At 52.6% G+C, this 17,080-nt stretch overlaps 2 protein-coding genes across 13 annotated transcripts in view; both read left to right on the top strand.

Moving 5' to 3' along the window:
• WIZ (WIZ zinc finger) overlaps positions 1-14,672 on the top strand; it is a 157,635-nt gene extending 142,963 nt beyond the window's left edge. For 10 of the 12 annotated variants that reach the window (XM_078849683.1, XM_078849684.1, XM_073319237.2 and 7 more), the window contains 7 exons: positions 1,744-2,250; positions 5,508-5,987; positions 7,849-8,385; positions 8,910-9,440; positions 10,694-11,137; positions 12,057-12,249; positions 12,858-14,672. In XM_078849683.1, coding sequence (XP_078705809.1) covers positions 1,744-2,250; positions 5,508-5,987; positions 7,849-8,385; positions 8,910-9,440; positions 10,694-11,137; positions 12,057-12,249; positions 12,858-13,014 — 2,849 coding nt within the window. In that variant the 3' untranslated portion in view covers positions 13,015-14,672. The remainder of the gene's footprint in view (positions 1-1,743; positions 2,251-5,507; positions 5,988-7,848; positions 8,386-8,909; positions 9,441-10,693; positions 11,138-12,056; positions 12,250-12,857) is intronic. The other 2 variants (XM_078849686.1, XM_078849690.1) reach the window with 1 other exon arrangement.
• Positions 13,493-17,080, top strand: part of LOC140901044 (uncharacterized) — an 88,266-nt gene continuing 84,678 nt past the window's right edge. The window contains exon 1 of the mRNA XM_073319212.2: positions 13,493-13,573. Within this exon, the coding sequence (XP_073175313.2) occupies positions 13,493-13,573 (81 nt within the window). The remainder of the gene's footprint in view (positions 13,574-17,080) is intronic.

The raw sequence follows: 17,080 nt of genomic DNA on the forward strand, positions 1-17,080 counted from the left end.
CAGGACAAGGCCTTTATTGGCTCCTGTTCCTGATTACCCAGACCCCACATTCCTGTTTGTGATTTAATAGACAGCAAGTCATGTTAAAAACAAATGAAAACTCCTTGCCCTTGGCTGTTTCCCTGTTGCCCGGAATTATGGGGAATTGTTATTGATGTGGGAAGGTCATTGATGTACTTGCAGTTCAGACTTCTTCCATCCTCATCATAACTTGGCAGAAAGAGACTCTGGGGTTTTAGTCTGCCTTGGGCAACAGGTGGAGTTTTCAAGTAGTCTCTCTTAAAATCACTGGATTAGCACCATTAGGCTCTTCTGTTGCAATCCCTCTTCATTCAAAACAACATCAAATGTGCCCTCTCTGAGAAAGGAATGGAGCTGACCGGCAGGCTGGGCCTCTGCACCTATTCAGTGCATGGGATGATAGAATGAAAGATGGTCCTGTTGGAGCAGGGCAGTGCTCACACATTGCTGTGGTGAGGAGTCATGTTGGCAATTTGCCATGAACTGAAGGGCTGGCTCTAATATGAATAAATTGGAGGGGACTGCTGCCATCTTTGTTCTTAGTACTCTAGTGTGGCCCTGGAGGCTAGAGGTCCCAGAATACAGCACCTTATTGTGATCAGAGCTGTCATGGGCAATTTGCCAAACAACACACATTGTGATGGAGCATTGCATGGCCTCTTAGGCTATCTGCTCCACTCTACTGCCAACCAAGACAGTTCCCATGATACCTTCAGTACTCCAAATGTGGGTTTGTCCAGTACCTCCCATAGCAGGTGATTCAGCATAAGTAGAAAGTTGCATGATCAGGAAGCTTTTCCTGGTGTCTGTCTTGAATTCTGCCCTTAATGAAAGAGATTGGTTTAGTTACATTCCCTTATAACTTTGTAAATGATTCCTCTCTGTCCTGGGTGTTTGCACCTTTCAGATGTCTTTAGGCAGGTATGTCCCTTCTCTGTCCTTGTTAGGGCTCACTTAAACAGTCTTAGTCTGACCTCATAACTGAGTTCCTCCAGCCCCTTGGTTTCTTCCAGTTTGTGGGTTTGCTGATAATGAGATGCCTAGAAATGTATACAATGTGCCAGCTCAGTTTGCACCAATATCCCTTATTGTAGGTCCCAGAGTGGGCCAGGCACTGTACAGACAGCAGAAACCCCTCGGGTACCATTTTGAAAAGGAACATGGGTGCTTCTGAAAACGTCACCCATGGTCCCTGGCCTGAGAATTACACTATAACCTAAGAAGCAATACAATAAAGAATAATAAACTGTGAGGGGAAAGGGACTGCAAGGGGAGCAGCAAAGTTAACATCTGTAGGGGGATGGCCCAGATCTGTTGTCCTTTTTCTGCCGTATCACACTGCAGACTCATGCCTGACGTGTTGTCTGCTTCCCCCTCATCCCCAGCTTCTTCCAGTTTATTGCTGGTGGTTGCACTGATACCCAGAGGCCTTGGTCAGCGCCTTAATGTGCTAGGTGCTCTAGAGACAAGTGGACCGAAGGCAGTCCTTGCCCCTGAGTGCTCACAGTGCAGGGGTCTGATAGGTGGCGACAAGGCAAGAAGAAAGATAGCTACCTTTGCTTAAGTAGTCTTGGGAGTTAAAGTAGTTTAGAGTAGCACTTTAGGATGCGGGGGCTGCTTCCAGGCACTGAGGCCCAGGGCACCCGGCATGAAACGTGCAGGGATTGTGCGCTGCATCTTGTGGAGCTCTGTGACTCGCTAACAGCTGCTCTTCTTTTTCAGCTCAAAACCTCACAACATGCGAGGTCTGTGGCGCCTGCTTTGAGACCCGCAAAGGCCTGTCCAGCCACGCTCGCTCTCACCTGCGGCAGCTTGGCGTGGCAGAGTCCGAGAGCAGTGGAGCTCCCATCGACTTGCTCTATGAACTGATGAAGCAGAAGGGCAAACCTGACAGCAGCCCATTGTCCCCAACACTCAGCAAAAAATCCAGCTCCCCCAAAGAAGGGACAGGCAGCTCCCCACGGCCAACACTGCTGTCGCTCAGCAAGACAGGCGATCGCTTGCCAGATCCCCCGGTGAACAAAGCGATCAAGTCCCCACCAGGCTTCTCCTCAAAGAGCCTTTCGCAGCCAGGATCCCCCCTCCTCAAGAAAGTGCCATCCACGCTCTCGGGATCCCCCCCTCCGAAACACCCCGAGGACAAGACCCCCAAGCTGCCCCTGAGCCCCCTGCAGAGCTCTCCAAAAGCACCGTGGCCGCAGCCAGAGGAGGAAGGGCCCTTAAATCTAAGTGAGTCTCTTTACCTTTGATGTTTCCCACTATATATGTGGCAGGAGAGCTGAGTGTGTGGGAACTTGCTGACCAAAACTCAATGCTGCTGGCTTGTTGGGTAACTTGCTACAAGGCATCCCTTCGCTGCCCTGTGGGGAGAATGGGTGCAGGGCTCTCCTGTCTTTCAGCCGTGGGTGGGACTCAGTGTAGCTGTCAGCAGCTTTCCAGCAAGGTCCCATAGGGGCTGCTGCCATCTAATCTGGATATGCCTTGCAAACATCCACAGGGCAGTGAGTCCCAACTTGGTCCTGGACTGCATTCCGTGTGTCTTGCTGACAAGCGTGCGGCTCCTTTCCTGTCTCTGGAGGATGAGTGCTAATAGCTCATTGTGGGAGGTGATTGTCATCTGTTTCTGATTTAGCTGGTGAGGGTTTCCTCGTTCCTTCTCTCCTCCCCCGCCCAAACAGTTCTGGGTAAAGTAAGTGCCCCTGCTACACCTGCAGCTTTCCACTGCCCCCCCAGCTCCTACCACATTTCTCTCAAGCCAGAGAAGTGGAGCAGGCCACCTCCTCAAAGACCCCTGTTCTTGCTGCTTTTGCTGTGTGTTTGTACCAGGGCAGCCAAATTGGTCGTCCATCTTGCTGTTTCTCTCCATGCGTGCAGCAGGCATCCCCCCAGCTCTGTTCTGAGGGCTAAGCAAGTCTATCAGCCGTGTGCCTGACCCCACTTACTCCTGGAGGGGAGTCCTAGGGGAGCTCCCAGAGGGCACCCTCCTGTAAGATGCCACTTGCTGCCTTCCAGCTTTGTTCCTAGACTCTGTATAACTGTTCCCTGCAGTGCCCTGTGGGGATACAACAGCCAGCCGGGAGGAATCCTAGTCTGAACTAGTTTGCCAACCAACTAGCTTTCCTTTTCTACAAAATCTGAGCTGAGACACCCCGTAAGCCAGACTGAGTCAGTGCAGCGACTGTTCAACGCGGCGTGGTTGAGTTCTGAGAAGACTCTTCAGTTCTGCATAGAAAGCACAGGTGGATTTTCTCAGCAGCTCTTGTCCAAACTGGGCTGCAGCAGTTCAGTGTCTGTTAACCCTGAGCAAGAAGTGAGGCATCGGGTGCTGACTGCTTGTGGAATTGGCAACTGGAAATAGTCCTAAATACACACAACGAATTACCCACTCTCCTCTAGCCCACGCACATGCACTCCACTCCTTGCTAGATCTCGTGTGTCAGGCAGCCCATGGATTTACACACTGTAAATGCTGCCATAGCTAAGCTCAGCAGAGTATGGTTTGGAGCCTAACTTCTGTTACTTTTCACATAACATTAGTTTTGATCTGACAGGACTAGACTGAATTCCTCTCTCTGTGGAAGTAGGCTGCAGCAGCACAAGCTGTTGCATACTCCCCTTTCCCCAGGGTCCCGGGTATGACCTGGAGCAACCTCCTCTAGCACTAAAGGGAATTTGGCCTCTGTGGCACATCCAGTCCCCACCCTCTGCAGCAAGGCGGCAATCAGTCCTACTTGTGCTGATGTGTCTTGTCTATCATCTGTTTGGATCTGGACTTTCACAGACCAGCCATCCTATCCAGGCCCCTGCAGACGAACAGTTCCATGTCCCAGTCCCCCTTTCTATTGTTCATCAAGGTTTGTGTCATTCCAAATGGGTGACTGACCTTCATGTATCACTTAGAGAACTCTTCCACAGCCTAGTTTACCTGAGCACTAAAGCCCTGAATCCAGTCTGATTAGATGTGGGTGATTCTGCTGCTCTTATTCTGCTGAAAGAAACAGTTGGGAAAGTGACTGTCCGCTTGACACATTTCTCTGACTGTCTCATGCCTTAGCATCCTCATGTACCGATCTTCATTATCTCAGTTACGACGACCAGGCCTAGACTTCTCAGTTATCCAAGTCACTGAGACAGCAGTGGTCAGTGCTCCCATTGATATTAGGGCCCACGTGTTAACCTTCACCTAGGCTGCTGGGGTCTGGCTGGGCAATTTGGAGAGTAGCCAGCCATATACCAGAGTGCAGATTTCAAATCAAGAGGTTTGTCATTACCTTGACATCTTATGTGCTTGCTTGACATTCATAGACTTGCATGGAAGAGACTGCCACTGTAAGCGCATATGGCAGTTTTGCTGCAGAAATTTGCATGAACTTTGTGAGCTTGTAATGATCAACGCACCAATTCTGCACGTGCTCAGTAACAGTGTTCCAGTCTTCACTCTTAGCTGTTCAAGTGAGGGCTCTTTCCCTCAGAAAATCCCAGCCCTCGTTAATCTCTTGGTACCACCTGTGGGATAGCCTTGCCATGCATGGCCTTGTGGAAGTCACCAACTTCTTAAAATGAAATCCCTTTTAAAAATCAGATCCTGTTTAAAATGTGGTCTGAGATGTTCCTTGCTACTCAGCAGGGATGGGGAAAGAAAATGCTCTGGAGCTGGTTGTATTCAGTTCTGTACCAGTGTCAAAGGAGCACAGGTAGTGTGAGGAGCCTGTGTGCCCAGTATAGTTTTAAGGTTTGGTATTGCAAAGAACTGGGGCTAGGGAACACCAGACATTTAGCACTTACACTAAAGCTTTGTTTTTAGTCCCATCCTGTCGCAAAATATTGGAATTTAAAATCACTCCATTCTGATTATCTTCTTGTTTTTTCCAACTTTAAATCTGACCTGATTGTAGGAGCTGATACCGCTGAGGTCCGCTAGAGCTGAAACTAGAGCCTTATGCCATCTGACACTTTGGAGTTCCAGCTTTCAAATGGTGTAAAGCGCTAATCTCTAAATTTAGCAATTCATGGGATATTGGCTATTGAAGTAATATGGGAAGGACTGCTTAGCTGGAGGAGCAACACACAGGTTTTCAGGAACAGTAACATTCTCCAGAGGCTGCACCTGGGCCAGCAAACAGAAAATAAAATGTTGATCTCTGATTACTGTGCACAGCCTTTGGCTACCACCTTCTAAAGCTGTTTGGCACATGTTGTAAATGGAGACACAGAAGTGATGGAGAAGCCCTGAAAGTCAAGGTTTCTGATGGAATTTCAGCATAACCGTCAGGGAGCAGCAGCAATGCTGCGTGGGCCAGTATGATGATTTACCTTTCCTTTAGGTCTGCCTGTTTAAAATCTCTAGACGACGCAGCATATAACTTCTCATTGGAGAGACAACCCAGGCCACTTGAACCAAGTCCCTTTTGGGTTGTAACTGGTGCTTGAAAGACATTCTCCTCAGTGACCGTATGTATTATGATCAATGTGTTTTTTTTCCGCAGCTGTAGATAGTGACTCGGGCAAAGAAATTGACTGCCAGTTATGTGGTGCCTGGTTTGAAACCAGAAAGGGGTTATCGAGTCATGCTAGAGCCCACCTGAGACACCTGGGAGTGAATGATCCAGATGCTAAAGGCTCTCCAATTGATGTTTTAAATGACCTCATCCAAAATGAAGACTTCAAAAGCCGTCTTTCCTCTCTCCTCCCTAGTGAGAGAAAATCATTAGTGGAGGCTGGGAGCTCGGACAGACCCAGCCCAAAGAGCACAGCAGCAGTACCTGCAACAGACATGAAACAACCACCTCCACCAAGGCCTTTGGGCAAACAGCCAGCCATCCTCTCACCTCACTCCCTTCCACCTTCCAAGAAACTGAAGCCACAAACCCACAGGTTGTCAGCTGAGGCCAATCTGCAAAGAAAACAGGGCCTTTCCTCCAGCGCGTACTGGGCTTCAGATGCTGGGATGTCTCCACTCAACCTCTGTAGGTTCTCTCTCATCACTGCCTCCTCTTCCCTCCTCCTCTCCCCCTTGTTTACATTAAGCAAGGCCTGATGCCACTCTCTATCGAGCCTTCACCATTGTTTGGCTAACGCAGGGAACTGGGCATCGAGACTCCTGGGTTTTGTTCCCAGTGCTGGGATGGAGTGTGGCCCAGGGGACTGGGAGTCAGGACTCCTGGGTTCTGTGTTAGGGCAATAACAGAGAATAAACTGGGCTCTTGGTCGCACGCCCTTTAATTTTCCTTTTCCCCATAAAGTGCTCTCACACCACTTTTTGAGACAGCTTCTGTGTCCATCCTCAGCCAGGCACACACACCACGTTCCTACCTCAGTCCTGAGTAGCTAAAGAGCCCAGCCCCTTCCCTTCCCAGGTAACACCAGGCACCCACTTGGGCACCATCCATTCAGGAATCCTTGAGTCAAACAGGTTCTGACTGCTTGACCACCCGGATCAGGGAGGGGAGGCCAGGCTGTTTGGTGCTCTCATGTTGCAGAACGCCTGTCGCCTTGTGCGGGCTGAGCTCTCTCAGTGCTGCTTGATACACAGAGACTGCTGCATTTTCTAGGGTACTTGGTGGCCTAACCTGTACAGTATGTCATGGTGACTCAGTGCCTGGACCCTGCTAGAAAGCCCACTGCTGGGTGTTTTCATCTTGGGTTGAAATTGCCCTGTCTGTCCTTGGCAGAGGGGGAATCAACCTCTCTTGTCCTTTCATTTCAGGCCAGCATTCATCAGGCCTTTGGCCTGAGTCTGGTCCCCGTTCTGGGCCGGGGGGAAGGGTACCTGTTTCTGTTCTCCCCTTACCTTGGTGCAGAGAAGGGGGCAGGTTCTGCTTTCCCCTTCAGATGGGGAGGGGTGATCAGGGACTGTGGCAAGTTTGTGAACTCTCTTCTCCATAAACTGGTGATTTAATGCTGACTGGCTGCTAAGCTTTCCCCCTTTCAAGCGGCCTGTAAGACGATGTGTAAGTTGCACCCGCTCATCGCTAAGCATTTACCTCCTGGAGATTGCATGGCTCAGACTGCAGCTTGCTTATGGTGGCAAAAAATATATACTGCGTCGTGTTACTCCTCTTGGTCCTTCCAAGCACACACTGAGAAATCAGGGTTTCCCGGATCACGCTGCAGGCAGGAGATCTGCAAAAGCCAAGAGGGGATGGGGTTAAGGATACATTGCATTTGAAGGAAGAGTGCTCAGCACTTTGATTAGCCAAAAGTGACAAGGACACATTTGGTTTAGCTGCTTGGTGGACAACAAGCCAGTGCGTGATACAAACCTGGGTTGCCAGGCTTACTGGACAGATCATTCCAGTGTCTGTGGGAAGGAGATTCAAACAAACGTGGAATGTATGTCTTCATCCGGGCTCTAGCATGCCTGCAGGTCCCCTTCCTTCCCTCAGCATTCAGCACACATAGACACCCACTTCTAAAGCCTTGGGCAAGCAGGACATTCACACAAAGGAAGACACTGAAGTGACTGTATTCTCCCAGGCCTCCTGGACCACAGCTCCTAGCAAGGCCTCTAGCCATAGCGGTTGCTGTGTCTAGGCTCACCGAGAGTGCCTGCTCTCTGCCCCGCCATCAAAGCCTGCCCTGTGCTCTGTCCTCCCTGCACTGCCCTTGCCTGTTGCATTTCCCAGGGATTGTTTGATGGTTTGATTCCTTTCATTGAGTTTGTTCCGGGATCAGCTTTGCCATTGTCTTGACTTCTGGCGTGTGGCGTGTTTGCTTTGTCCTGTCCTGTTGGGGGGGATGATCTTGCTAGTGTCCCAGTGCCCCGATGGCATAGGGCTGCGCCTGCCAGGTACTACAGTAAATGCACGTCTCCCCTCCTTGTTTCAGCCTCTGGATCGGAGCCTGTGAGGGACATCAGGTGCGAGTTCTGTGGAGAGTACTTCGAGAACCGGAAAGGGCTGTCCAGCCACGCCAGGTCCCACCTGCGCCAGATGGGGGTGACCGAGTGGTATGTCAACGGCTCCCCAATCGACACATTGCGGGAGATCCTCAAGCGCAGAGCTCAGCCCCGGGGTGGCACCACAAACCCACCAGCCCCAGGGCAGAAAGCCATGACCAAGACCGTCATCGGCAGCATGGGATCGCTGGAGCCTCGCAGCCCAGGAGAGATTCACGTGCCCTCCATGCCCAAAAAGGTCCAGCAGCCAGGAAATCCCATGGGACACTCGCCTACCTCCTCCCCTCCCCCAACAGCCAGGAAGATGTTTCCAGGGATGGCCCCTCCCTCTTTTCAGAAGAAACTGAAACAAGACCAAATGAGAATGGAGATCAAGCGAGAGATGATATCTGGGAGCCTCCATGGTGAGCCCCATCCATCTGACAGGACCTGGTCTCCACGGGAGGAGATGTCCCCCCTGAACCTCTGTAAGTGTGAGCAGCAGCACTCCTGCTAGCATGATGGGGTGACTTTGACTTCAGTGATCACCTGCCATAGTAGGCAAGAGCTTGGGGGTAAACAAATCAGTGTTTGGGCACAGCAGGGGACTGGGAGTCAGGACTTCTGGGTTCTGTTCCCAGCTCTGCCACTGGCCACTTTGGGCACGTTGTTTCCCGATCTGTTAACTGGGGATCACACTTATCTCTCATGGGGGGTGACAGTGTTGGTAGCGTGGTTTGAGATCCTCAGGTGCCCCATTATAGGTGTGGCAGAATATTAGCAGCTGTTTAATCTACATGTTGTCCCAGTGCCTCCTTGCTACGGGGATAGAGGGCTGCAATAGCAGAGGTGTGGCTCGCCAGCCTTTGCTGTTAGATCTTCTGTGGTGTGCAGGTTGCCGGGGGGATGCCAGTCTGCACTGCCTGGTGAGCCTTCCAGTGGTGTGAAGGGGTCTGGCTGGATGCTGCCTGGGGACCCTAGGCACTCCCTTCTCTGTCTCTGCCCCCTGCAGCCTCCCGTGCTGACCCTGTGAGGGACATCCGGTGCGAGTTCTGTGGCGAGTTCTTTGAGAACCGGAAGGGACTGTCCAGCCATGCCCGGTCCCACCTGCGCCAGATGGGGGTGACCGAGTGGTCTGTCAATGGCTCACCCATCGACACGTTGCGGGAGATCCTCAAAAAGAAGTCCAAGCCCTGTATGATCAAGAAGGAGCCCCATGCTTCCAGCATTGAGCCCCCCAAGCCGATGTCAGAGGAAGGTGCAGCCCTCAAGTCCCCTGGGAAAATGCTGCAGGCCATGTCCCTCTCCCCGCTGGGTGGAAGGACGGGGAAGCCCAGCCCCAGTGGTTCCAGCATGAGCCGGGAGATCTCGCTCTCACCACTCACCAGCAAACCCCACGGGGGCTTCCTGACTCCACTCTCCGCCAAGCGGCCACTGCAGGAGGAGCGGCTTGGGGGCCATGGTGAAGTGAAGCAGAAGACCTACATCCAGACTGAGCTGCCCTTCAAAGCCAAGGCGGCTCATGACAAGCCCTCGCACACATGTAAGTGGGGGCAGGGGCAGGCAGAGAGCTGTGCCAGGGCTCCATCGTGGCGGGGGAGACAGGCCCTGCAGGGGCTGTGTCCCTTCACAGAGGGCCCAGTGGAGTGCCATGCCAGGGCTCCATCCTATAGGGAGGGATGGGCGGGTGGAGAGCCCTGCTGAGCTGTATCCCATGGAGAGGGGGACAGGTAGCACCCTGCTGGGATGTTAATGCTTTCCTTCCCACTTCCCAGCAGAGAGACTTCCTGCTTTGTTGTCTCCTCCATTGCTACCCCGTGCCCAGAAACCAAAGGGAGCATAAAAGGACTGAGGAGTCCGCTGCTCTGGGCCTCTGATCTGGTGCCACAAACCTGTCACGTCACAAGAGCAGCTTGTCTGGTACCGGAGGATATTCTGAGCCCTTACCCTGGGTACATCTATACTGCAGCCCTGCCCAGCACAGGGCATTGCACTAGCTCTGCTGGAGCGAGCGGCTAACCATAGCAGTGTAGCTGGGGAAGCACGGGCAATGGCTCACACTAGTCACTTGGATACAGACCTGCCCAGACCACCTGGTATGTGTCCGAATAGCTAGTCAGAGATGCCCACCTGTGCTATTTCCCAGCTACACTGCTATAAGAACTAGCCTGAGCAAAGCTAGCCCCTGTCTGTCTACCTGCCCTGGGAAGTAGCCTCCCAGCTGCAGAGCAGACCAACACCCAGAGGGAGCTGGCTGATCAAGCAGTGAGACCACCTCAGGGCACAGGCCGCAGGATTAGTTTAGCTGCCTCCCTACCCAGACGGGCCTGAAAACCCCCTGCAGCTCTCAGTGGGCTTTGACGGTGGTCTCTGGACACCGTGTAGCCAAAGTAGCGCAATTCACTGCTGGGCAGCCTGGGCTAGTGGTCTGTGACCCACAGAATGGCCAACGATCATCATGCAGCCCACTCCATCCCACAGCCCTCTGCAGATGCAAAGGATTGTGGGGAGTTGGGTCACGTGACAGATCCAGCCAATTTGTAGGTTACAGATGGTAAAGGGTAAGCTCCAAAGCAGATTCCACAGCCTGTGGAAATGCTATCGCCCCGCCCCAAACAGACACCACGGAGGAGGAGAAGGATTGGGGGGAGAGCCAGAGAGCAAGCAACTCCTTCCTGCTGCATCGTAGCACCCCAGTGTTTCTCTGCCTTCCAGCTGCTGGGTGGTGCCCTGCTGGCTGCCATCTGCTTCCCAGGCTCTCTGCAAGCTTTTACTCCCTGCTTTCTCTGTCTCCAGCCAGTGAAGCCTGCTGCGAGCTCTGCGGCCTCTACTTCGAGAACCGCAAGGCACTGGCCAGCCATGCCCGGGCTCATCTGCGGCAGTTTGGTGTGACTGAGTGGTGTGTGAACGGCTCACCCATCGAGACGCTGAGTGAGTGGATCAAGCACAGGCCCCAGAAGGCCGGAGCCTATCGCAGCTACATCCAGGGGGGCCGGCCCTTTACCAAGAAGTTCCGCAACTCATCCCACTCACGGGAGCAGGACAGCACAGGAAAGAGGCTGCCCCTGGGCCTGCAGCCAGGCACCATACCCCTGATGAGCAAGAGCCTGGTGGGCGAAATGGGGCACAGTGAGCCCAGCAAACTCCTGGATAGGGGCAGTGGTGGGGGTGGCGAGCGACCCATGGTCACCTCTCCGCTGTCACTGGTGAAGGTGGAGGAGCATCGCCAGAACATCAACAGTGAGTTGGGAGCCACCTCTTATTGCCCCTGAACTCACTGCCAAGCAGGAGCATGCAAACACCTTTACCCTGGGGACTCTCTGGGGGTGTTGTGGGCTGGCAAAGCTTGGGAGACCCTTGTCCAGAGCACCACCCCCAGGGAGGGAAGGATGAGCCCACAGGCAGGCAGTCGGCTTCCTGTGTTTCCTGGTCCTCCCTCCCCAGCCAATCCACTGCGTGATGACACAGTTCCTGTTGGTGAGGGCTGGTGGGATCCATGGGCAGCAGGTGAAGCTAGCCCCCTGCCCCGCCTCTTCCGGCTGAGGCCATGCCCCCACTTGCTTCTCTCAGCCCCCCTGTGGACCCCAGGCGGGAGGGGGCTGGGAGCTTGGCCTCTCCCTGCATGGCCTGAGGCGGGGGGGGCTGAGAGCTTGGCCCCGGCCAGGACCACGAAGAAGTTCTCAGCCCTGGCCAGAATTCCAAGCTTGGAGCCCCTCCCCCGTTCTGCCCATGGGCCCGCCTATGGCGCCATGCTGTTCCACCCTGTAGTCCCATCCCCATTCCACCCCCACTCCACCTCTTCCCCCTGAGGCCACGCCCCCACTCGCTCCTTTTTGCCCCCCGTGGCCCTGAGCCCCCACCGCTGGGAGTGAGAACTCCTCCAGCCCTGAGGCCGTGGTGGGGGAAGATTTTTCCAGGGGCTCCAAATTGCCAGAGGCCCCTGGGCACAGGCCCCATGGGCCAGTGCAATAATCTGCCACTGCCTTTCCTCTCCCCCAGCCATTACGTACCGCCCATGGTGGGATCATACGGCCAGTCCCCTCAGATGGGAAGCAGGGGGGGCCATTGTAGGCCCTTGCAGCTCAGCATCAAGCTTGTAGCCTGGGCGGCATGTGTCTGCCAATGGTGCTGTGTTCTGAAGATGCTTCTTCTGCCCTAGAGTTTGAACGAAGACAAGCCAAACCCCCAGAGGCCCCCCTCTCCCGAGAGGAGGAGGCCAGCGACTTCCAGCAGAAAATGGAGGAAGCTCGCCAGCCCCCACCCAGGATGAGACCAGTGCCCTCGCTGGTCCCCAGGCCTCCGCAGACATCCTTGGTGAAATTTGTGGGTAACATCTACACCCTGAAGTGCAGGTATGTCTGCAGAGAGGGATCCATGCTTCCCCATGCGGAGTACTGGGTGGCACCCAGTCCACAGCACTCTCTCCTTGGGGGCATGGACTCCTGGCAGTGACTGTGCAGTACGTGTAGAGAGACCCCACCTACGTGTAGCATTTCACAGTGATTCCTAATGCCAGCAGCTGTCCCTCAGCCTGCCGTTAGTGCCTTTAGTCTTCGAGCCCCTTCATGCTGTGTAACTACAGCCAGTCCTGGCTATGGGACCCCTCTTCCTTTAAGGTCCTTCCTAGCATTTGCCATGTGTGGAGTTTAAGGTAACGTTTGGTTTCCAGAAAGGGCCATGTTTGTCTTTGTCTGGTGCTGAGGTCAGTGGTAGCTGCTTCCCCCAAGACTGGTTTCTCTGGATGCCTGACAGTCAATGCAAAGTCCTGACAGTTAATTAAACAACCTCCTCTGACGCACTGCGCACATCTGCATCCCCTTTCCTTAGAGTTTGCTCCTTAGGGTTGGGCTGCAGTGCCCAGAACAACAGGACTGGTCCCAACTGGAGCCATAATAGAATATTCAATGAGCGTCTCATCCAGGGTCTGACATTGTTCCCCCTTGCCCTCCCTTGCGTGCAGGTTCTGTGAGGTGGAGTTCCAGGGTCCTCTCTCCATCCAGGAGGAGTGGGTGCGACATCTCCAGCGACACATCCTGGAAATGAATTTCTCCAAAGCCGACCCCCTGCGCAGCGAGCCAGAGGCCCCCGAGGTGCAGGCCGTAGCTGAGGCTCAGTAACGGAGCCCGCTGGCCGGCATCCCTCTGCCCCTCTCTTGTACGAGCACATTTCCAAAGGAGCATGCTGAAGGACTCTGCTGCAGACGGTTACCAAGGGGAGGTAGCTAAATTCTTACAGCTGGGCTCTGCAGCCTCCCGGAGCCCAGCTTCTCCTGTGCTGACTCGCATAGCATGGGAGTGCCAGCGTTGAGCACTACGTGACGTAAGACATTCTCCTGGGGGAGACAACCCATACGGACTGGAGACGGGACCCCATGAAGCCGGCGAGGAGGCTGCTGCACAGAATCTTGACACACTTTGGACACGCTCCTGTCACGAAGGGAGAGTGTGAAATGAGACTCGTTTTCCCATCCAGGAAGGGGAGCTCCCTGCAGAAGGGGGATGATTGTGGGGATCCCTCTAATGAATGCAGATTAGTCCAGAGATTCTGGTCCCAGGGAGGGGAGTGCGTGTTTGCTCTGTTGCAATTCAGGTTTCGATGAGAATTGCAAACGTGACGGTCCATCAGGCCATCTGTAACAAGAGAGGGAGAGAGGAGAAAGCAACTCTGTCTGTGATGGTGAATGTTGTTAATTATGTATATGGCCCTAGAGTTAATTATATTCGATTCCTTAGACGATGATGAATTTAGTTCACGTAGATGTCAGAATCCATTCTTATTGGGTTGCGCTGCATGTTATCCATCCCTCTCCACCAGACAATACATCATTGGTCAACTTTATCCCACACATTAAATGGCAAGTCATGGATTTACTGATCCTCCACCCATCTCGTAATGTCTACATTCATTCTTTCCCTCCCTCCAACTTCTCGCTGTCCAGTTGTCATCCTAACCATTTCACTTGAGATTGTGCAGTGCCCCGCGGGTTCCTGTTGCTGTTAGCTTCCCGTGGCGGTGACCCACCACGAGCGGAAGGGGTAGCTTTAGGCTGCACGCTGCCTTCCTTTCCTTTCTTAGCCTTCAATTGTAGAATGTCTTAAGGTCTCCGCAGTGCGACCTCCTACCCCACCTGTCTGAAGGGTGGGTGTGTAAACTCCTGCCTGAGTTCAGGTGTGTAAATACCAGCCAAGCCTATCCCAGGAGGCGCAATGGCGGGCATGGGCTTCCAGGGTTCTTTGGGGAAGTGCTGAGTGCTACTAACACTTTTCCTGCCAATTCAGACTCCAAAACAGCAGCAGGGGCGGTCGCCAGCGCTCTCCAGGAGAACCTGGACTCTCTCCACACAGCCCTGCTCGCTGTTGCTTTTTATGTCTAGCTGCATAGAACCTCAACTTTTTTAACTCTAGTTTTGTGTAGAAATAACGAGCATTCATTTTTATTTGGAATCCCAAGCTGAGCAGAGCTTGGAAGGAATTTACCTTTTAACTTTTTTCATTGGGCATATTCTGGTTATTAATGTACCTAGGAATATGTAAATTAGATTAAACTTCTCTTCTGGAAACCAAGCCAAGCATCCTACAGTGTGTGCATTTATATTATCCAGACAGAAAGGAGTGGGAATCGGATGTTGTTTGCACAGAGGACCATCACAATTTAAGAGGCAAAATTCCTTCTGTGATGCTTTGATAGATAAACCCAGTTGGGCGTTTTCTATGAATTGTTACCTCTTAATTTACTGACCACAATAAATCAACTTGGGAAGATTCGTTTTTAGGAATTTCTGCTGATGTTTTTCCAAGTATCTTAGATTTTTGCACTAGCAGGAAATCGCCCTCCCCCTTACCCCCCATTACTGGTTCAGAATGGAATAGCTGCAGAAGGCAACATTCAAACCAGAGTCAGCAAAACCATGTAATTGTAATTCACATTTCTTCACTACAGCGATGGGCACCAATTTCAATTCACAGACTCTGATGCTAGAAGTAATGGCTATGACTGATCTGACCAGCTGTGGCCAGAGGCTGTAGAATTTTTCACAGGGGCTAGATAAAAGCATGTCTTCTAGACAGAGCTAATCTCATAAAAATCAATCATTAAACACCAGATTAAAACTGAATCTTTCCACTCACACGGTAACTGAGCTGCCCAGAAGGGAAGGGGTAGCATTGCCTCTGCCTACTGCAGGTGTCGGAAGGCAGCCAGCAATGAGGGTCCATCCATGGAGACTCTCCACGAGTTCATGCAACACAAAGCTAAGGCATATTCACGTTGCAAGGAGCTCAGAAACTGATAGGACTCCCTAGGAATGCTGGCTTCAGCCTCTGTGCATCTCATCAAGGTCAAGGCCTCCCTCCAGCCATGCAGAACAGACCAGAGAATTTCAGCCAGTGTCTCCTGTATTTTGTAGTTGAGCTGGAGCTTGTATTCTGCTGAGAGTTGGGATTGTCGATTCATCTCACCTGCTATAGGAAACCATGTCTGTTTTCTCTGCTGCTGCTGCCTCCCCCTCCGTGTGAATGAGTTGGGTAGAGAAAAAGTCAGGTCTGATTTCTCTGATCCCCTGTGGAAGCCCTGAGTGGAAGTGAACTGAGGCATTTCCCACCTTCAGGCCATGTGTATGCTTGGAAAAAAGGTGTAAAATCCTCGCAGAGGCAGGGCCAAGGTGGAGTGTTACCTGGGAACAGCTGGTCAAAGTGAACTCTTGAGCTGTGCCAGAGCCCTTGAGCACTTAACTCCAGAAAGCTTTGCAGCTTACCTCCCTCCCTGCTCCCTGTGTTCCACAGGCCTGTCCAGCTGCTTTCTTTGGAGAGGGCTGACTTTGGGCCCAGCAGGAGTTGGATTTGAATAAACCCTTTGGTTACCGTTACGTTGACCAGTCAGTTATGTTTTGGGGGGTTGCATAATTCTCCCTGCTGAGCCCCATTCTCAGAACCCCCCTGGACTTTTGTTAAACACACCAGGAAATACAGTGAAAGCCTTTGAAACTGTGAGCTTTGAGTTTTTCTTATTCCCTGTAGCTGTCCAAGGAAAGGATTTTATGGCATTGATTGTATGATTGTATTTTGAGGTCTTGTCCAAATCGCCTCCTTTTCCCTTTGACAAAACACAGAGAAAAGTCGTAAGGCTGGACAAGGCAGCATCTCTTCTTGCTGGAAGGTTACCAGTGTGGTAAGCAGCCTTAGTAGCGCCCCTGAGAGCTGGCCAGCTGTTACCAGCATTGGGCTCTTTGAAGCACACCCTCCTCCCCCATGCTGCTATGATAAAGGCAGGCTGAAGATGGAGTTGATGTGGTGGCTGAGCCTCTCTTCAGGTGACAAGGAGGGGAGGAGAATGACACATTAGGGAGCAGAGTAGCAGCCGTGTTAGTCTGTATTCGCAAAAAGAAAAGGAGGACTTGTGGCACCTTAGAGACTAACCAATTTATTTGAGCAAATAAATTGGTTAGTCTCTAAGGTGCCACAAGTACTCCGTTTCTTTTTACATTAGGGAGCGTGTGGCCACAGCAACTAGGAATTCAGAGCCCAGCTGGTGGGCAGGACCTGCCAAATCAGATAGGAGGGGAGCTAGTGCTTGTGCTGGCCCAGGCAAATCAGGGCATCTTTTGGGAGCAGAAGAGAGGCCCGGCCGTGTGATAGGTTGAGGTTGCAGAGCTGCAGCCTGATACCACCGTGTTCACTTTTTTGGTAGAGCTGAGCTGTTCAGTTTGCAACCTCCAGTCACCGAGGAAATAGCCTAATCTCCTCCGAGCTACCCAACAAAACACTCCTCCAGGGATTCCAGCCGGAGCCCCTTTCTAGAATCCCTCAGCACACCATTGTGCCACCTGGGTCCTCAGGCGTGGGGGGGACAGGTGTTAGCAGTCCCAAACTGTGGGGTGGGGGTGTTTTACCTTTAAACGCAGCCAGCTGATGAAGGGGTCTGTATCGCTACCTTCTGCTTAGTGATCAAGACCAAGCTGTGCTCTGGGTACCCTTCGCTTGCTTTCAACAATTAAAATCCAGGCCTCTTGCACAACAAAACCCAGTGTGCAGCTGCACACCCTGGCTGGAGTACGTGACAGACTCCAGCGCCGCTGGCTGTGCAGCTGCTGTAGGGGTGGAGATGATCAAAAACCAGAGAAGAGTTTGCATCTCACTGCACTGCTGCAGCCAGGGCATAGGGGACCCAACAGGGGCCGCAGCAAAT

The sequence above is a fragment of the Lepidochelys kempii genome, chromosome 20, assembly GCF_965140285.1.
Source record: "Lepidochelys kempii isolate rLepKem1 chromosome 20, rLepKem1.hap1, whole genome shotgun sequence".
Lineage (NCBI taxonomy): Eukaryota > Metazoa > Chordata > Testudines > Cheloniidae > Lepidochelys > Lepidochelys kempii.